Source organism: Dasypus novemcinctus, chromosome 24, assembly GCF_030445035.2.
Source record: "Dasypus novemcinctus isolate mDasNov1 chromosome 24, mDasNov1.1.hap2, whole genome shotgun sequence".
Lineage (NCBI taxonomy): Eukaryota > Metazoa > Chordata > Mammalia > Cingulata > Dasypodidae > Dasypus > Dasypus novemcinctus.
Window position 1 is genome coordinate 61,215,897 of NC_080696.1, and position 13,609 is coordinate 61,229,505.

Sequence of the window (13,609 nt, forward strand, 5' to 3'; positions counted from 1 at the left end):
ATTTTATTTAAAAATGATAGAGATCAGAAGCCTGAATCTACACAAAAAAGGAAGAGGAATGGAGAGGGTAAAATCTTTCAATATTCTTCTTATTAATTGATCTGAAAGATAACTGTCTAAAGTAATAATGTAATAATGTATCATGTCATTATAGCGTGTGCTTAAGTGAAATGAATGACAAGGATGGGGGTCTTTTGGGGATATTCTCTTATAAGCTACCTACATTCTATGTGAAGCCAAAAGAGTATTATTTGAAGGTGGACTCAGTTAAAAACGTATGTTGCACAATGAGATACCATTTCACACCCACTAAAATGGTTACTCTTAAAAAAACAGAAAATTGCAGGTGTTGGAGAGGATGTGGAGAAACAGGAGCACTCATTCACTGCTGGTGGGAATGTAAAATGGTGCAGCCACTGTGAAGAGAGTTTGTTTCAATTCTTTGGGGTATACACCTGCAGTTCCTCAGAAAGTATAGAAATACCATATGACCTGGCAATCCAGCTTCTAGGTGTATACCCCAAAGAATTGAAATCAGGGACTTCAACAGATATTTGCACACCAATGTTCATAGCTGCATTGTACACAATTGCCAAAAGATGGAAGCAACCCAAGTGTCCATCAACAGATGAAAAGATAAACAAAAGCTGTATATCTATACATAGGAATATGATTCAGTTGTGAAAAGGAATGGAGTTCTGATACATGTGACCATAACATGGATGAACCTTGAAAACATCATGTTGCATGAATAAGCCAGAAGCAAAAGGACAAAAATTATATGACCTCACTGATAAGAAATAATTAAGAAAAACAGACTCATAGAGCCAGAATCTAGAATACAGGTTATGGGAAGCAGCTCAAGTGACTGGGCTTCCATCTACCATATGGGAGGTCCTGGGTTTGGTTCCTGGGGCCTCCTGCTGAAGGTAAGGTGGACCATGTGGAAATCTGGCCCACGTGGTGAGCTGGCCCATGGGGAAAGCTGGTGCAACAAGATGATGCAACAAAAAAGACACAGAGGAAAGACAATGAGAGACACAACAAACCAGGGAGCTGAGGTGGCTCAAACGATTGCGTGCCTCTCTCCCACGTTGGAAGGTCCTGGGATCGGTTCCCAGAGCCTTCTAAAGAGAAGACAAGAAGAGAAGACAAGCAGACTACAGAAGAATGTGGAGCAAATGGACACAGAGAGCAGACAGCGAGGGCAAGCTGCAAGGGATGGGGGGTGGGGGAGTGAGGGTAAATAAATAAACAAATAAAATAAATCTCTAAAAAAAGAAGACTGTAGGCTCCCAGGAGACGGGGTTGGGGTAAGAGAAGGGAATTCAGGCTTAAAATGTACAGACCTTCTATTTGGTAAAATGGAAAAGTTTTGGTACTACACGGTGGTGACGGTAGCAAAACTTGGTGAAAGTTATTAATAACACTGAATTTTATATTTGAGTATGGTTAAAAGGGGAAACTTTAGGTTGTATATATGATACTAGAATAAAAACTTTTTAAAAAATCTATGGTGGGAGAGAGACGTATGTTACAAATTCTCGGGCAATGACTACATTTTTTTCTGGTATTATCGATAAGAGAATACCCAATCAATAAGAGAATGCCCAATTAAAACTGGAGAAGGCAGAAAAATGGGGAAAAAAAGAACAAATGCAATGAATAGAAAACAGATTAATCTAATTATGCCACCAATTTTTTTTTTTTTTAGGTATTGGGGCTGGGGATCGAACCTGGGACCTCGTGTGCGGGTCGAGTGCCCCATTGAAATGTGACCTGCGGTTCTTCCTGTTTGCTCGGAGTTGGTTTAGTGCGATGGGGGCTGGGTCTTCTTCACCGTGGTTGGGGCCCCCGCGGCGGGGGACCCAGGTCTGCCCGGTCCTGTGTGCCCAGCAGGCGTGGGCCTGCACGGAGGTGGACGGTGCCTGCTTACCAGATGGCCGCCGAGGGCCTAGATGCCGCCACCTCGCCACGTCCTATCGTCACACACGGGCAGTCCGGAACAAAAGAAAGAAAAGTTTCTACTACCCCAGGCCCCTGGTGGCCCCGCATCAGTCCACAGCCGGAGGCTCTGCGGGCTCCACCCCCACCGGCCAAGCCCCCCGCGGCCGTCCCCCAGCAGCCGCGGGCTCACCGCTCACCTTCCCCCCACCTCTCGCTCCCAAGGGCCTGCTCTCCTGGCCTCGATCTTGGGCTGTGGTGTCGCTTTGCCAGCCCGTCTCTGACACGCGAGCCTGAGTTTTGGGGAGCACCTCCCACCTGGCCCCGGGCACAAGGCGGAGCTCAGACGACATCGGACGAGCGAGTCCTGCAGGACGGGCTCCCGTGGCCCTAAGGAACTTGGCCTTGGCCCCCGAGGCTGCTGGGTGCCCGGGAGCTGCTCTGACGTCCGCCGTTTTGCTGGGGCCAAATCTGCTCACGGGGGTCTCATCAGGGAGAGCCCAAGGCCCCCCTCTCCGCGGGGAAGGGCACTCTGGACCGGGGAGATGGTGCCACCTGCCCTCCGGAGGGGGCTGGGAAAAGTGCCTCCTGCAAAGGCGTTGGTGGCTAAGAGGGTCTCCCACTCCCTGGGGTGCCACGTTCCTGAGGCCATCACACAGGGCCCAGGTGAGGCCATCACACAGGTGAGGCCATCACACAGGGCCCAGGTGAAGCCATCACACAGGTCCAGGTGAGGCCATCACACAGGGCCCAGGTCAGGCCATCGCACAGGTGAGGCCATCACACAGGTCCAGGTGAGGCCATCACACAGGGCCCAGGTGAGGCCATCACACAGGTGAGGCCATCACACAGGTCCAGGTGAGGCCATCACACAGGTCCAGGTGAGGCCATCACACAGGGCCCAGGTGAGGCCATCACACAGGTCCAGGTAAGGCCATCACACAGGGCCCAGGTGAAGCCATCACACAGGTGAGGCCATCACACAGGTGAGGCCATCACACAGGGCCCAGGTGAGGCCATCACACAGGTGAGGCCATCACACAGGGCCCAGGTGAGACCATCACACAGGGCCCAGGTGAAGCCATCACACAGGTGAGGCCATCACACAGGGCCCAGGTGAAGCCATCACACAGGTGAGGCCATCACACAGGTCCAGGTGAGGCCATCACACAGGTCCAGGTGAGGCCATCACACAGGGCCCAGGTGAAGCCATCACACAGGGCCCAGGTGAAGCCATCACACAGGTGAGGCCATCACACAGGGCCCAGGTGAGACCATCACACAGGGCCCAGGTGAGGCCATCACACAGGGCCCAGGTGAAGCCATCACACAGGTGAGGCCATCACACAGGGCCCAGGTGAGGCCATCACACAGGGCCCAGGTGAAGCCATCACACAGGTGAGGCCATCACACGGAGCCCAAGAGAGGCCATCACACGGGGCCCAGGTGAGGTCATCACACAGGGCCCAGGTGAAGCCATCACACAGGTCCAGGTGAGGCCATCACACAGGTCCAGGTGAGGCCATCACACAGGGCCCAGGTGAGACCATCACACAGGGCCCAGGTGAAGCCATCACACAGGTGAGGCCATCACACGGAGCCCAAGAGAGGCCATCACACGGGGCCCAAGTGAGGCCATCACACAGGTCCAGGTGAGGCCATCACACAGGGCCCAGGTGAAGCCATCACACAGGTGAGGCCATCACACAGGCCCAAGTGAGGCCATCACACGGGGCCCAGGTGAGGCCATCACACAGGTCCAGGTGAGGCCATCACACAGGGCCCAGGGGAAGCCCTGGATGGCTCTCAGGGAGGGACGCTCTGGCACTCAGTGGCCTTGGGGTGGACCTGGCCACCTGCAGGCCGCCCCAAAGACTCAAGGGGCATTTTGTTAAAGATTTATTTATCCCCGCCCCCTCATTGTTTGCGGTCACTGTCTGCTCTGTGTGTCCATTCACATGTGCTCTCTGTGTCTGCTCATCTTCTCTTTAGGAGGCACCTGGAACTGAACCCGGGACCTCTCACATGGAAGAGAGGCACTCGATCACCTGAGCCACCTCAGCTCCCTGGTTTGTTGTGTCTGTCATTGTCTCTCCTCTTTATGTCTCTTTGTTGTGTCAGCTTGCCTTCTCCAGGAGGAGCCGGAAACTGAACCCAGCACCTCCCACATGGTGGGCGGAAGCCCAATTGCCTGAACCACATCCGCTTCCCTCAAGGGGCATCGGGTCATAACAGACAGACGCTGGCTGGAACCTGTCTTGTCATATGAAATGCGCTGGCACCGCCTGACGGCATCGTCAAGCCAGCCATGGGCAGCAAGCGCCCACGCTGGCATCAACCCGTTCCCCAGACGAGGAGCCCGAGGGTTGGCCAGGGGAGTGGCCGCCCGTCAGAGGCAAGGGCTCTGGAGCCAGCTGGGGAGCAGCCCTGGGGAGCCGCTCTCACCCCTGGAGGAGAGAGCCCCCTTTTTGGGGCTCTCTAAGTTCTCCTCTACAGGACAGAGGGAACAGGTGAGGCAGCTGGAGCCAAGCCCTGCCCCGAGCCCGTCTTCTGCCAGCTCTTCCCCAGGCGTGAGTGCTCCCAGGGCCCCGAGGTCCAGAAGCCGAGGAGCCCCGGGGCTGGGGCTAAACGGTGCTCACCTCCGGGGCTGCTATCTCGAGGTCGGCTGGTGCCGTCACCTTGCCCAGGCATAAAGATGGTTCTAGTTAGAGCAACGCGGGATGGCTCTGCAGCCCACACTGCAGCGGCCTCGGTGGCTGTCAGGGTCCTGGGCACTCACCCCCCAGAGGACGAGCCTGGGGCTCCAGGCGCCAGCGGCCCCGAATACCGGGGGGTCTGCCCCTCACCCCAGAGCTCCCCATAGGTCAGCCTGAGGCTGGGGCTTTGCCTAAACCACCCTGCTTGGCTGAGCTCCCGCCTCTCCCGTGTCTCCGGCTCCCTTTCCTGACGCCTCTGGGAGACAACAGGGTTTGCTTCTGGCAGGACCCCTCGGAAGGCAGTTTCTTACAGACCTTACCAGAGCTCCAACATGCCACAGTCAAGCATGACTTTCTAAGCGAGAAAGAGTATGCACGATTTTGCGAACTCTCCACCAAATTAGCCACCTGTTTGATGAGAGCCGCCTGTCCAGGAAAGCACTGAGTGCTGCCTGTGCTAAAGCACAGAGAGGTTGGATGGATGCTGGGGGCTGCACAGCACCCCCAGGGATTACGCGCCCCCCCCCCCAAAGGTATCTGTGGTGGCGGTGGCAGGGATGGGTGAGGAGCGACACAAAGAGTGAAAAAAGGCTCATTCCAAAGAATTGTAAAATTTATTGTATAAGTATTGCAGCTTTTCAGAATGTCATCATTGCCACTAAGGGTTACTGATACACAACAAGCGGTTTCGTCAGCTCTGTGGACTGGCATCCAAACACAGTCTTACAAAGCGGCAACGTGGGTGCTGCACCCAAAGGGCCGCGGACAGTTTACAGAAGTTTAACTCGAACAGAACTCAGGAAACAGGGCTGCAAAGGAGTGCGCGGTTCCAACGCCAAGAAAGCAACATAAACGCACTGCAATCGGCACAACGAAACGTGGAATCAGGCAGGCAAACGAGAACGCAACGTGGCCTTCCGAGCTCTATAGTACAGCAAGATTTGAAGCAGTTTCCGGGGGAAAAATTTTTCTCTTTGCAATTAGAATGTTTTATGGTTCTGGAAGCTTCGTGTTGCATTAAGGAAAAAAAAAATTCCGACACGTACAATTCACGAGATGAGCGACGGGCAGGGACGGACCGTCCTCGCCCTGCCGCTTTCGGCCGCACGTGGGGAAAGGTGTCACTTCCAACTCTTTGTAAAAACTCGGGGTGTCTAGGGAACGTGAGGGCAATTTGCTAAGTCCATCTGCACACACCTGGGCCTGGAGGGGGAAAGGATTTTCCTTCGGAGGAAAACACGGGGGTTGACAAGCGGGGAGGCAACAGGGCGAGGTGGAGAAAGCCCCCTCGACCCAGGGTGCCACGGAGCCCGCTCTGGCTTCCAAAACCAACCAGCCCACCACAGAGGGTCCTGCTGGAGAGCCCGCTGGACGAGGGGAGGGTCCCCGAAGGGGCTTGTGAAACACTTTTCAAAGACACCTCAGCCAGTGCCTGGACACAAGGCCGCTCCCCAGAGCTCGGGGATCCAGCCGAGAAGCCAAGGAGCTCCCGGGGGTGCGGCCTGCCCCCCCACCCCTCAGGCCCCAGGCCCAGGGACCCGCAGGTACAGGTGCGTGCTCTGCCCTCGAGCGGCCGAGGCCGGCAGCCTGCACCCTCCTTCCTTCTCAGGACCCCCGGCACGATGGCCCAAACCGCGTCCAACGAGGCCACTGGCTCCCGAGGACACTCACCGGGGCCGCCGCCGCCGCCGGCTCCTCCACTCGGAGCAACGAGACCACTTCCGAGTGTCCGCCCCGACGGCTGGCATCGCGCAGTGAAGGGCCGGGAGCGCCTGGGAGGGGGTGGAGGCCGCCTCGCATATAGGCACGGGGGGGCACGAGTGGGCGCTGGGGATGCTCGAAAAGCAGTAGCCCTTTGTTTCCGGGAGAGAGGGGGCCGGTGTGGGTGGGCAAGGCTGTCCAGGGACAGCCCCGGCCGTGACCGGGGCTACTGCTTCCCCAGTAAGGCACTAGAGAGCCCCTGACATAAAGGAAGGAGACGCTTTAAAAGCGTCGTCTCCGAAGGCGTCCCCGCACCTTTCCCGTCCAACTACATTGATTTTGGAGTGTGACTTGGCTAAAGAATTCCCGAGAAAAGCACGGTTTGGGCTAAAGACCCCTCGGAGGGGCCGATTCTGACGTTGGCAAGGTTCCAGAACCCTCCGCCAAGGAGCGGACCCGCTGGGCCCCCCAAGTTCATCTGATAGTCGCAATCTTCTTCAGGGATACATTGATATATAAATAGAGTTCAAATGGTCAGAACTTCAAAACTTGTTCTCAGGTTGTTTTTCAAGTAATAAAAAAGTTCCTTAAAAACAAAAGTTATTGCCTCTTTCTTTCATGTTCGTCTACTAGTGAGCATCCTGCCCCGAACGAAAAGAAACTGACACGGGGCGGGGGGGGGTGGCACCGTCGCATGTCCCGCACTCGAAGGGGTTGGGGGGGAACACGTCCCGCTCCAGCCACTGCCCCGGGGGGCCCCAAGGAGCCCCCACCCCGCTCGCCTCCTGCTGCGCGCCCACCCACGCTTCTACGGGGACACGCCACCGCCAGGGCTCCCCCGGCCCCAAATCTACTCCTTCAAGACCCTGACAAAAGTCAAGTCCGACGAGGTCACGTAACGCAAACAAGGACAACACAGCAAACGTGGCTTTCCACGGGGGGAGGCACGAAGACAGAAGAAGGGAAAGGGGTTTCTCAAGCATCAGACGCGGGCCCGGTGGTCGCCTCCTTCCCTCGTTTTAATCCTTTCATCCCACGTCCTGGGAGAAACCTGGGCGCGCCCCCGGGTCGCCTTGGGCCCCGCGTCCGGGCCTTTCGCGGGAGGCGAATTGGCAGGTGAAGGGGCCCCGACAGGTGGAGGCCGGACCGCTCCTGCTCTGGGCCCTTCCCGGGGACCGCCTCGCCCGCACCTTCGGGCGCAGCGGCCGGCCGGGGGCACCGCGGGGCCAGCCACGGTCACCACCCGGCCCAAGAGCCCCCTGAGCCTCTCTCCACGGGGACCTTGGTGTTTCAAAAAGAAAAGAGGAGGAGAAACTAAGGCTCCTTCAGAGAACAGTTTATTTTCATTTCGGAAAACGTGTAACCAGCACCTGGAATGCGGTGTTTCTGGAATCATTTTCCTATTTCGTTTGAGATCCAAAGTCTCTTCGGAGTTTTGTTCGTTTGGATCTACGCGGCCCAGGGGGGGGAAAGTGTGTCCCTTCGGTAGGGAATGTGTAACACGGTAACAATCTATCGCTAAACCGAAGCAGCCGCCGGCAGGCACGGCGGCACCCGCCCTCCGGGAAGCTGGCCGCTCTCCGGCCGCCACGGCGGGGGGCTCGCCCCTCTGCCTAACGACTGCTCGGAAATTCTGACGTTTCTCCCTTAAAGTCTCAACAGACATGATAGAAATTTCCGTCAAACAAGCACTGACATATTTATATTAAAAAATAGTGCAAAATCTCAACATTTATATAAATAATTCTAAACCCCTGCTTTGTAATTTTTTTTTTTTACAAGGTAATACACACTTTCTGAGTTGGCACTCAAAAATTGCCATTTTTTTTCTCCTCTAGTTCAGAAAACAACTTTTTTTTTTAATAGGCCTCTTCTAATACAAAAATACTCCTGCCCTTGCACATAGGTTCTCTTATTTTATATATATTTATATATATAATATTGCAGATCTTTAAACAAAGGTTTTGTGCAAATATGTCTTTAAAGTTAAGTGAAATCATCATAAACAAACAAAAGAAGCATTCACGCACGCAGCTCAACTAGAAACAAAAGAAGACTAATCTAGATTTTTTTTTTCTCTTCTGCCTTCAAGACACAGCTCGACAAAGAAACGTGGGTTTTTGCAAGCTTTTCTTAGCTTGTGCATTCAGACCAGACATAACATGTAAATATTTATACACAGAGAGGTGTGCCAGGAGGGCTACGTGCTGCACTGGGGGTGTCCCCGTGCTCCCCTCTTCTCTTTGAAGAAGTGCGGAGTGTTTTTGCCTCTTGCTCGCTGCCCGGGCGCCCGGGGCCTTCCTAGAGAGGCTGTCCTTTCGCCTTCTCCTTCTCTCTGCCCCAGACGGCCGAGCCCTCTAGGTGGGAGAGGTGCGCGTGCGCGAGCCGCGGCCCCTGCAGCAAGGAGGGCGGCCCGGTGCCCTGCTGGTGCTGGAAGGCCGAAGTCCCCGGGTAGTGCCCGATGACCTCACTGTAGGTGGGGGGCGGCCCCTCCATGCGCCCGCCGCTGCCGTAGCACGTGGCGCTGATGCCCGAGTTACTGCTGGGGGGGCAGGGGCCCCCCAACACGGCGCTGTCCATCAGATCACTGTCGAAGACGGTTCTGTTGGGGGGCGCCCGCACCGACTCCCGGTTCAGCTCCAGCTGCTGCTCGGGGTCCCGCAGCTGGAGCGTGCAGGGGCCCTGGTAGGGCGGGGGCTCTTCGCCGTCCGACAGCGAGATGGTGGGTGGCAAGTCGATCTCGTGCTGCAGGTAGGGGTAGGTGGGCTGGAAGCGGTGGAAGCGGTCCCGCTGGGCGAAGGGGGGCACGGCCAGGCGGTCGCCGGGCCGCGGCGGGGCGTAGGCCTGCGGCTGGAGGGGCAGAAGAGTGAGGGCGGCCGGCTGGCCCCGGCTCCCGGGAGCAGCGGGCCGGGCGGGCGGGGGAGCCGCGCCGGGACGGGGGCTCGGCGGGCGCTGGGCCTCGGTCCGATGGCACGGGGAGCCCCGGGGTGGGAACTGCACACTGTGGGCTGCTCCCACGGGGTTGGGGGCAAACGGGGGGTTGAGAGCGCAATCCCTGCAGACAAGTGTCATTCAAAGAAGGGAGGAGGGATGGGGTGGGCGGGGGCGGGGGTCGGGGCCGGGGCTCACCTCTGGGATCCCGCTGCCCGACACGGTGCTGTCAGAGGGCCAGAGGCATCCTTCCTGCGTGGAGAGGAGAGAATGAGGCAGGGTCAGTGGCAGAGTGGGTAGGGGGCGCTGAGCACCGACTCCGAGGTCTTCCTGGGGTGAGGCCACCGGCTTGTCCTCACCTGGGTGACCGCATCGCCTCGCCGCCTCGGCTCCCCCTGCCGACCTCTGGAAATGCCTCCTCCAGCTTTCCAGAACGTAAACCTGACTCAGGAACTGCCCGGGCTCGAAACCCTCCCATCAACCTCGGAACGAATCCAGACGTGGAAGGAGAATCCAGGCTTGGAAGGCGAGCCCGGTGACCGGCCCCCCTGGCCGCAGGCTCCCGGCCCCCCACGCCCGCCAATGGCGCGGCTTGGCAAGTGCCTGAACGTCGGAGCTGCCCTTTCCGCGTCTGAAAACGTGGATGCCGACGGGACTTGTCTCATGAGATTGTTGAAGGGTTAACGAGTCCCATGGGAAAACCACCTGGGAGGGCCACCCCGGCACTGGCTAAGTGGAGGAAGGCGGGACCCCCTCCACACACTCACCTCCCATCAACACACGTGGCCCCACTGCGCGGGGCTCCTTCCTGTTTGCCTCGGGCTTCCTCTGCCACCATGTCTAAAGGGCCCTTTCCCAATAACTAGCTCGTCACCCATCTGTCTCCTTCAGAGCACCTGCCCTACCTGTGAGCACCCTGCCTGTGGGTTTACGTGTGCACAGCAGGCTGCCCCCTCCACACTGTAAGCCCCCAAGCTCCGGCCTCCCCGGAGGGAGCAAAGTGCCCCAGGCAGCTGCTCCACCACCAGCGCTGGAACGAGGCACCTCTCCGGGGCCAGGGGCTGGGGACACAGCCGCCCGCCCCTGAAGATGTGCCCCCAGCTCTCGGTTGGAGAGGGGTCCCCTGCTCCTCCAAGAAGCCCAGGAGGCTGGCGTTGGCCTCGCACCTGCCCACGGTACCACATGGCAGCCTGGTGCCCGGACCCCTTGTCCGCCCTGCTGCCAGCGGACAGCACCAGCCTCCGGTTAGCCTCCCGGCCCGGCCACTGGCTGCCAGACAGCGCACGCCCCGTCCGTCTGGGGCTCTCTCTTCTGCCCAGGTTGAGGGCACACCTGGACGCTGCTGGTGTGCGCGAGCTCCGTGGGAAGGACACGCTGTGTCTTCTGATGCCACGGCTGTAGAGCTACAGCTGCCACGTGATAAACTGCACATACTCAGAGCAAACCATTGGCTAAGGTTTGACGTATACCTTAAGCAAGATAATAAACACAGCCATTGCCCCCAAAAGTTTCCTTGGGGCGTTTTCCTACAGGCTCCCAGGTAAGACATCTCTTACCTGCTGCAGGCTGGACAGGAACTGCTCCAAAGGCTGTGGTTTTCCGTGCGGCCGCTAGGCGGCGCTGTGGCCCTCAGCCTGCCCCCAGGGCTGCTCAGCCCCTCCAGGCTGGCTGAGGTCTAAGCAGCAGGCGGTAGCCATGCACCAGGAGGATTAGTGCCGCCTCCAAGGCCCCTTGGGTACTGACATGGGTGACACCGCACCAGCCACAGTCTTGGTGCCAGGCAGCTCGCTCTGCCCTAGGAGGCACGATCTCCACCCGCCCCTAGCCTAGGCAGGCCCCCCAGGGCCTGGGCAAGGGGGCTCAGGTCCCAGCTGCAGGGGCCAAATCCAAAGCTTCAGCCCACAGCCTCAGAACCAACAAGCAGCCTCTCCTGGGCCACCTCCTCCACGGAGCCTGCCAGGAATCCCCCAGCACGCCAGGCACCACGCCCCCAGGCTCCCGCAGCAGCTGAGCCCATCCCCACCGGCCTCACCCGACTGGACAAGAACCGTGTGCCCCCCTGGCCGCCCTGCACCCACTCCGAAGCCTCTCGCTTCTCTTTCCCAACGCAGTGAACCATCTGCCATCCTTCCAGCTGCAGGAAAAGCCAGACCCACGGGGCTGTTCCCGACACATTCCTCTTCCCCCCACCCCACCCCTCCCCGAGCCCCCTGGTTTTCCCTCCATGATACAGCCTGCTCTACCTGCAGCTCCACCCCCTCAGCCCACCTGCGCCAGCCTGCCCATTAGCGAAGGCCCCCTGGGCCAGCGCGTCTCAGCCTGGAACAGGCAAACCCATCAGTGTGGACACAGAGTCTGGTCCAGGCAGGCTGCGCCGGGGCTGGAGACGCCGGGACAAGCTCAGGACGCTGGCGCTGGTCCGAGGGCAGAGGCCTCCACCCAAACACTGAGCGTGTCACTCCCCTGCTTAAACCCTCTGGGGCTCCCCACTGCCTTCAGGAGAAAGCCGCCCACGGCTGCAGGCTGACGCCCTCAGGGTCCCGCTGGGGGCACCGCGCAGGGGCGCTCTGGAGATGCTGCGTGGACGGCTAACTCCGCGTGGCCCCCTGCACACCGTCCAGGCCGCTAAAACGAGGGGGGCCAGTCCACGTGCGACCCGAGGGCGCCACTGCCGTCATTCCCACGGCTGCTGCCGGGGTCCCCTCTGCACCCAGGAGGCCATCACCCCTCCCAATCGCTTCGCTCTCTGCCCCCTCCCCTCCCGCCCCCCGGCACTCTGCTTCTTCCTAAACTCTCGCCAGGGCGCGCGCACCCAGCCCTCCCGCGGCTTCCCCCACCTGGCCAGGGGTCTGCAAACCCAGACCAAGGGCCGGAGAATGAATGTTTCAGGCTCTGCGGTCCAGGAGGTCGGTCACAGCCATTCGAGTCTGCTGCCGCAGTGTGACAGCCTCCAAAGGTGACACAAAAGGAACGGGCGAGGCGGCGTGCCAATAAAACTTTATTTACAAACACAGGCCGCCGTAGTCTGCTCCCCGGTCGTGGGCCTAGCTGACTTGCGCCCCTTATGACGACTGCCTGCCCGACGTCACGCAGGACTCAAGGGGGTTCCCAGACGCCACATGGCCTCAACGGAATTCTGATGTCACCCCTACCCCCTAAACCCCCCATTGCAATCTACCCCATCTCAGGGACTGGGGCCACCACCCACTGAAGTGCAAGCCAACACCCAGCGGGCACGCAGTAGGTCCGCCATACCTGCTGCTGGAAGAACAAAAGAGTGGATGACACTGGGTTGGACAAAGTCCGACACGGGGAGTGGAGAGGGTGACCAGGACAGGTCCAGGCCCCCTGGCCTGGTGGACTCGGGCACAGAGGTGAACGCTGGCCTTGGGCCACGGTCTTGCCTGAGCTTCTAGTTTTGAACCTGGGGTGGCGGAAGGGGCCTCTTGGGCCTCAACTCCTCTATCACCTGTGCCAAGAGCCTGGCTCCCACCCCTGCCCACACCGGGCAGGTCTCGGGCACACAATGACATCTTCCAGACACATAAACATTTATGTGTATTAATCAAAGGTTGCTTACCAAGAGGAAATTAAACGCAGGAATCCTTGGTCCAAACTGGTGCCTGGAAGCAAAGCTCAGGGAGCTCCTCTCAGATGTGCCACCCAGGAGCTGCCTGGGCAAACTGTGGCCCTACCCACTTGAGGGGCACCCACACTGCCCTGCCATGTCTATGGAAGCCAGACCCGCATGGCAGATAAACGCCCCCCCTGCCCTGCCACGTCTACGGAAGCCGTGCCCACATGGCAGGTAATGCCCCCTGCCCTGCCACATCTATGGAAGCTGTGCCCACGTGGCAGGTAAACGCCCCCGTCCCGCCACGTCTACGGAAGCTGTGCCCACGTGGCAGGTAAACGCCCCCGTCCCGCCACGTCTACGGAAGCTGTGCCCATGTGGCAGGTAAACGCCCCCGTCCCGCCACGTCTACAGAAGCTGTGCCCACGCAGCAGGTAAACGCCCGTCCCGCCACATCTACGGAAGCTGTGCCCACGTGGCAGGTAAATGTCTCCCTGCCCTGCCATGTCTACAGAAGTTGTGCCCACATGGCAGGTAAATGCCCCCGCCCTGCCACATCTATGGAAGCCATGCCCACGTGGCAGGTAGACACCCCCTGCCACATCTACAGAAGCCGTGCCCACGTGGCAGGTAGACGCCCCCCTGCCACGTCTACAGAAGCTGTGCCCACGTGGCAGGTAGACGCCCCCCTGCCCTGCCACCAGGACTAGCCCCTTCGGCCCTCCCGTCTGTGCCACCTCGGCGGCTTCAGCTTTGCCGCTCA

The 13,609-nt window shown here is 58.8% G+C and overlaps 1 protein-coding gene across 1 annotated transcript in view; it reads right to left on the reverse strand.

Annotated features, from left to right (window-relative positions):
• Positions 1–5,235: 5,235 nt before the first annotated feature.
• PMEPA1 (prostate transmembrane protein, androgen induced 1) overlaps positions 5,236–13,609 on the reverse strand; it is a 53,671-nt gene continuing 45,297 nt past the window's right edge. The window contains exons 3-4 of the mRNA XM_004482257.5: positions 9,471–9,524; positions 5,236–9,191 (exon numbers count right to left, since the gene is read on the reverse strand). Of these exons, the coding sequence (XP_004482314.2) occupies positions 8,643–9,191; positions 9,471–9,524 (603 nt within the window). The 3' untranslated portion in view covers positions 5,236–8,642. The remainder of the gene's footprint in view (positions 9,192–9,470; positions 9,525–13,609) is intronic.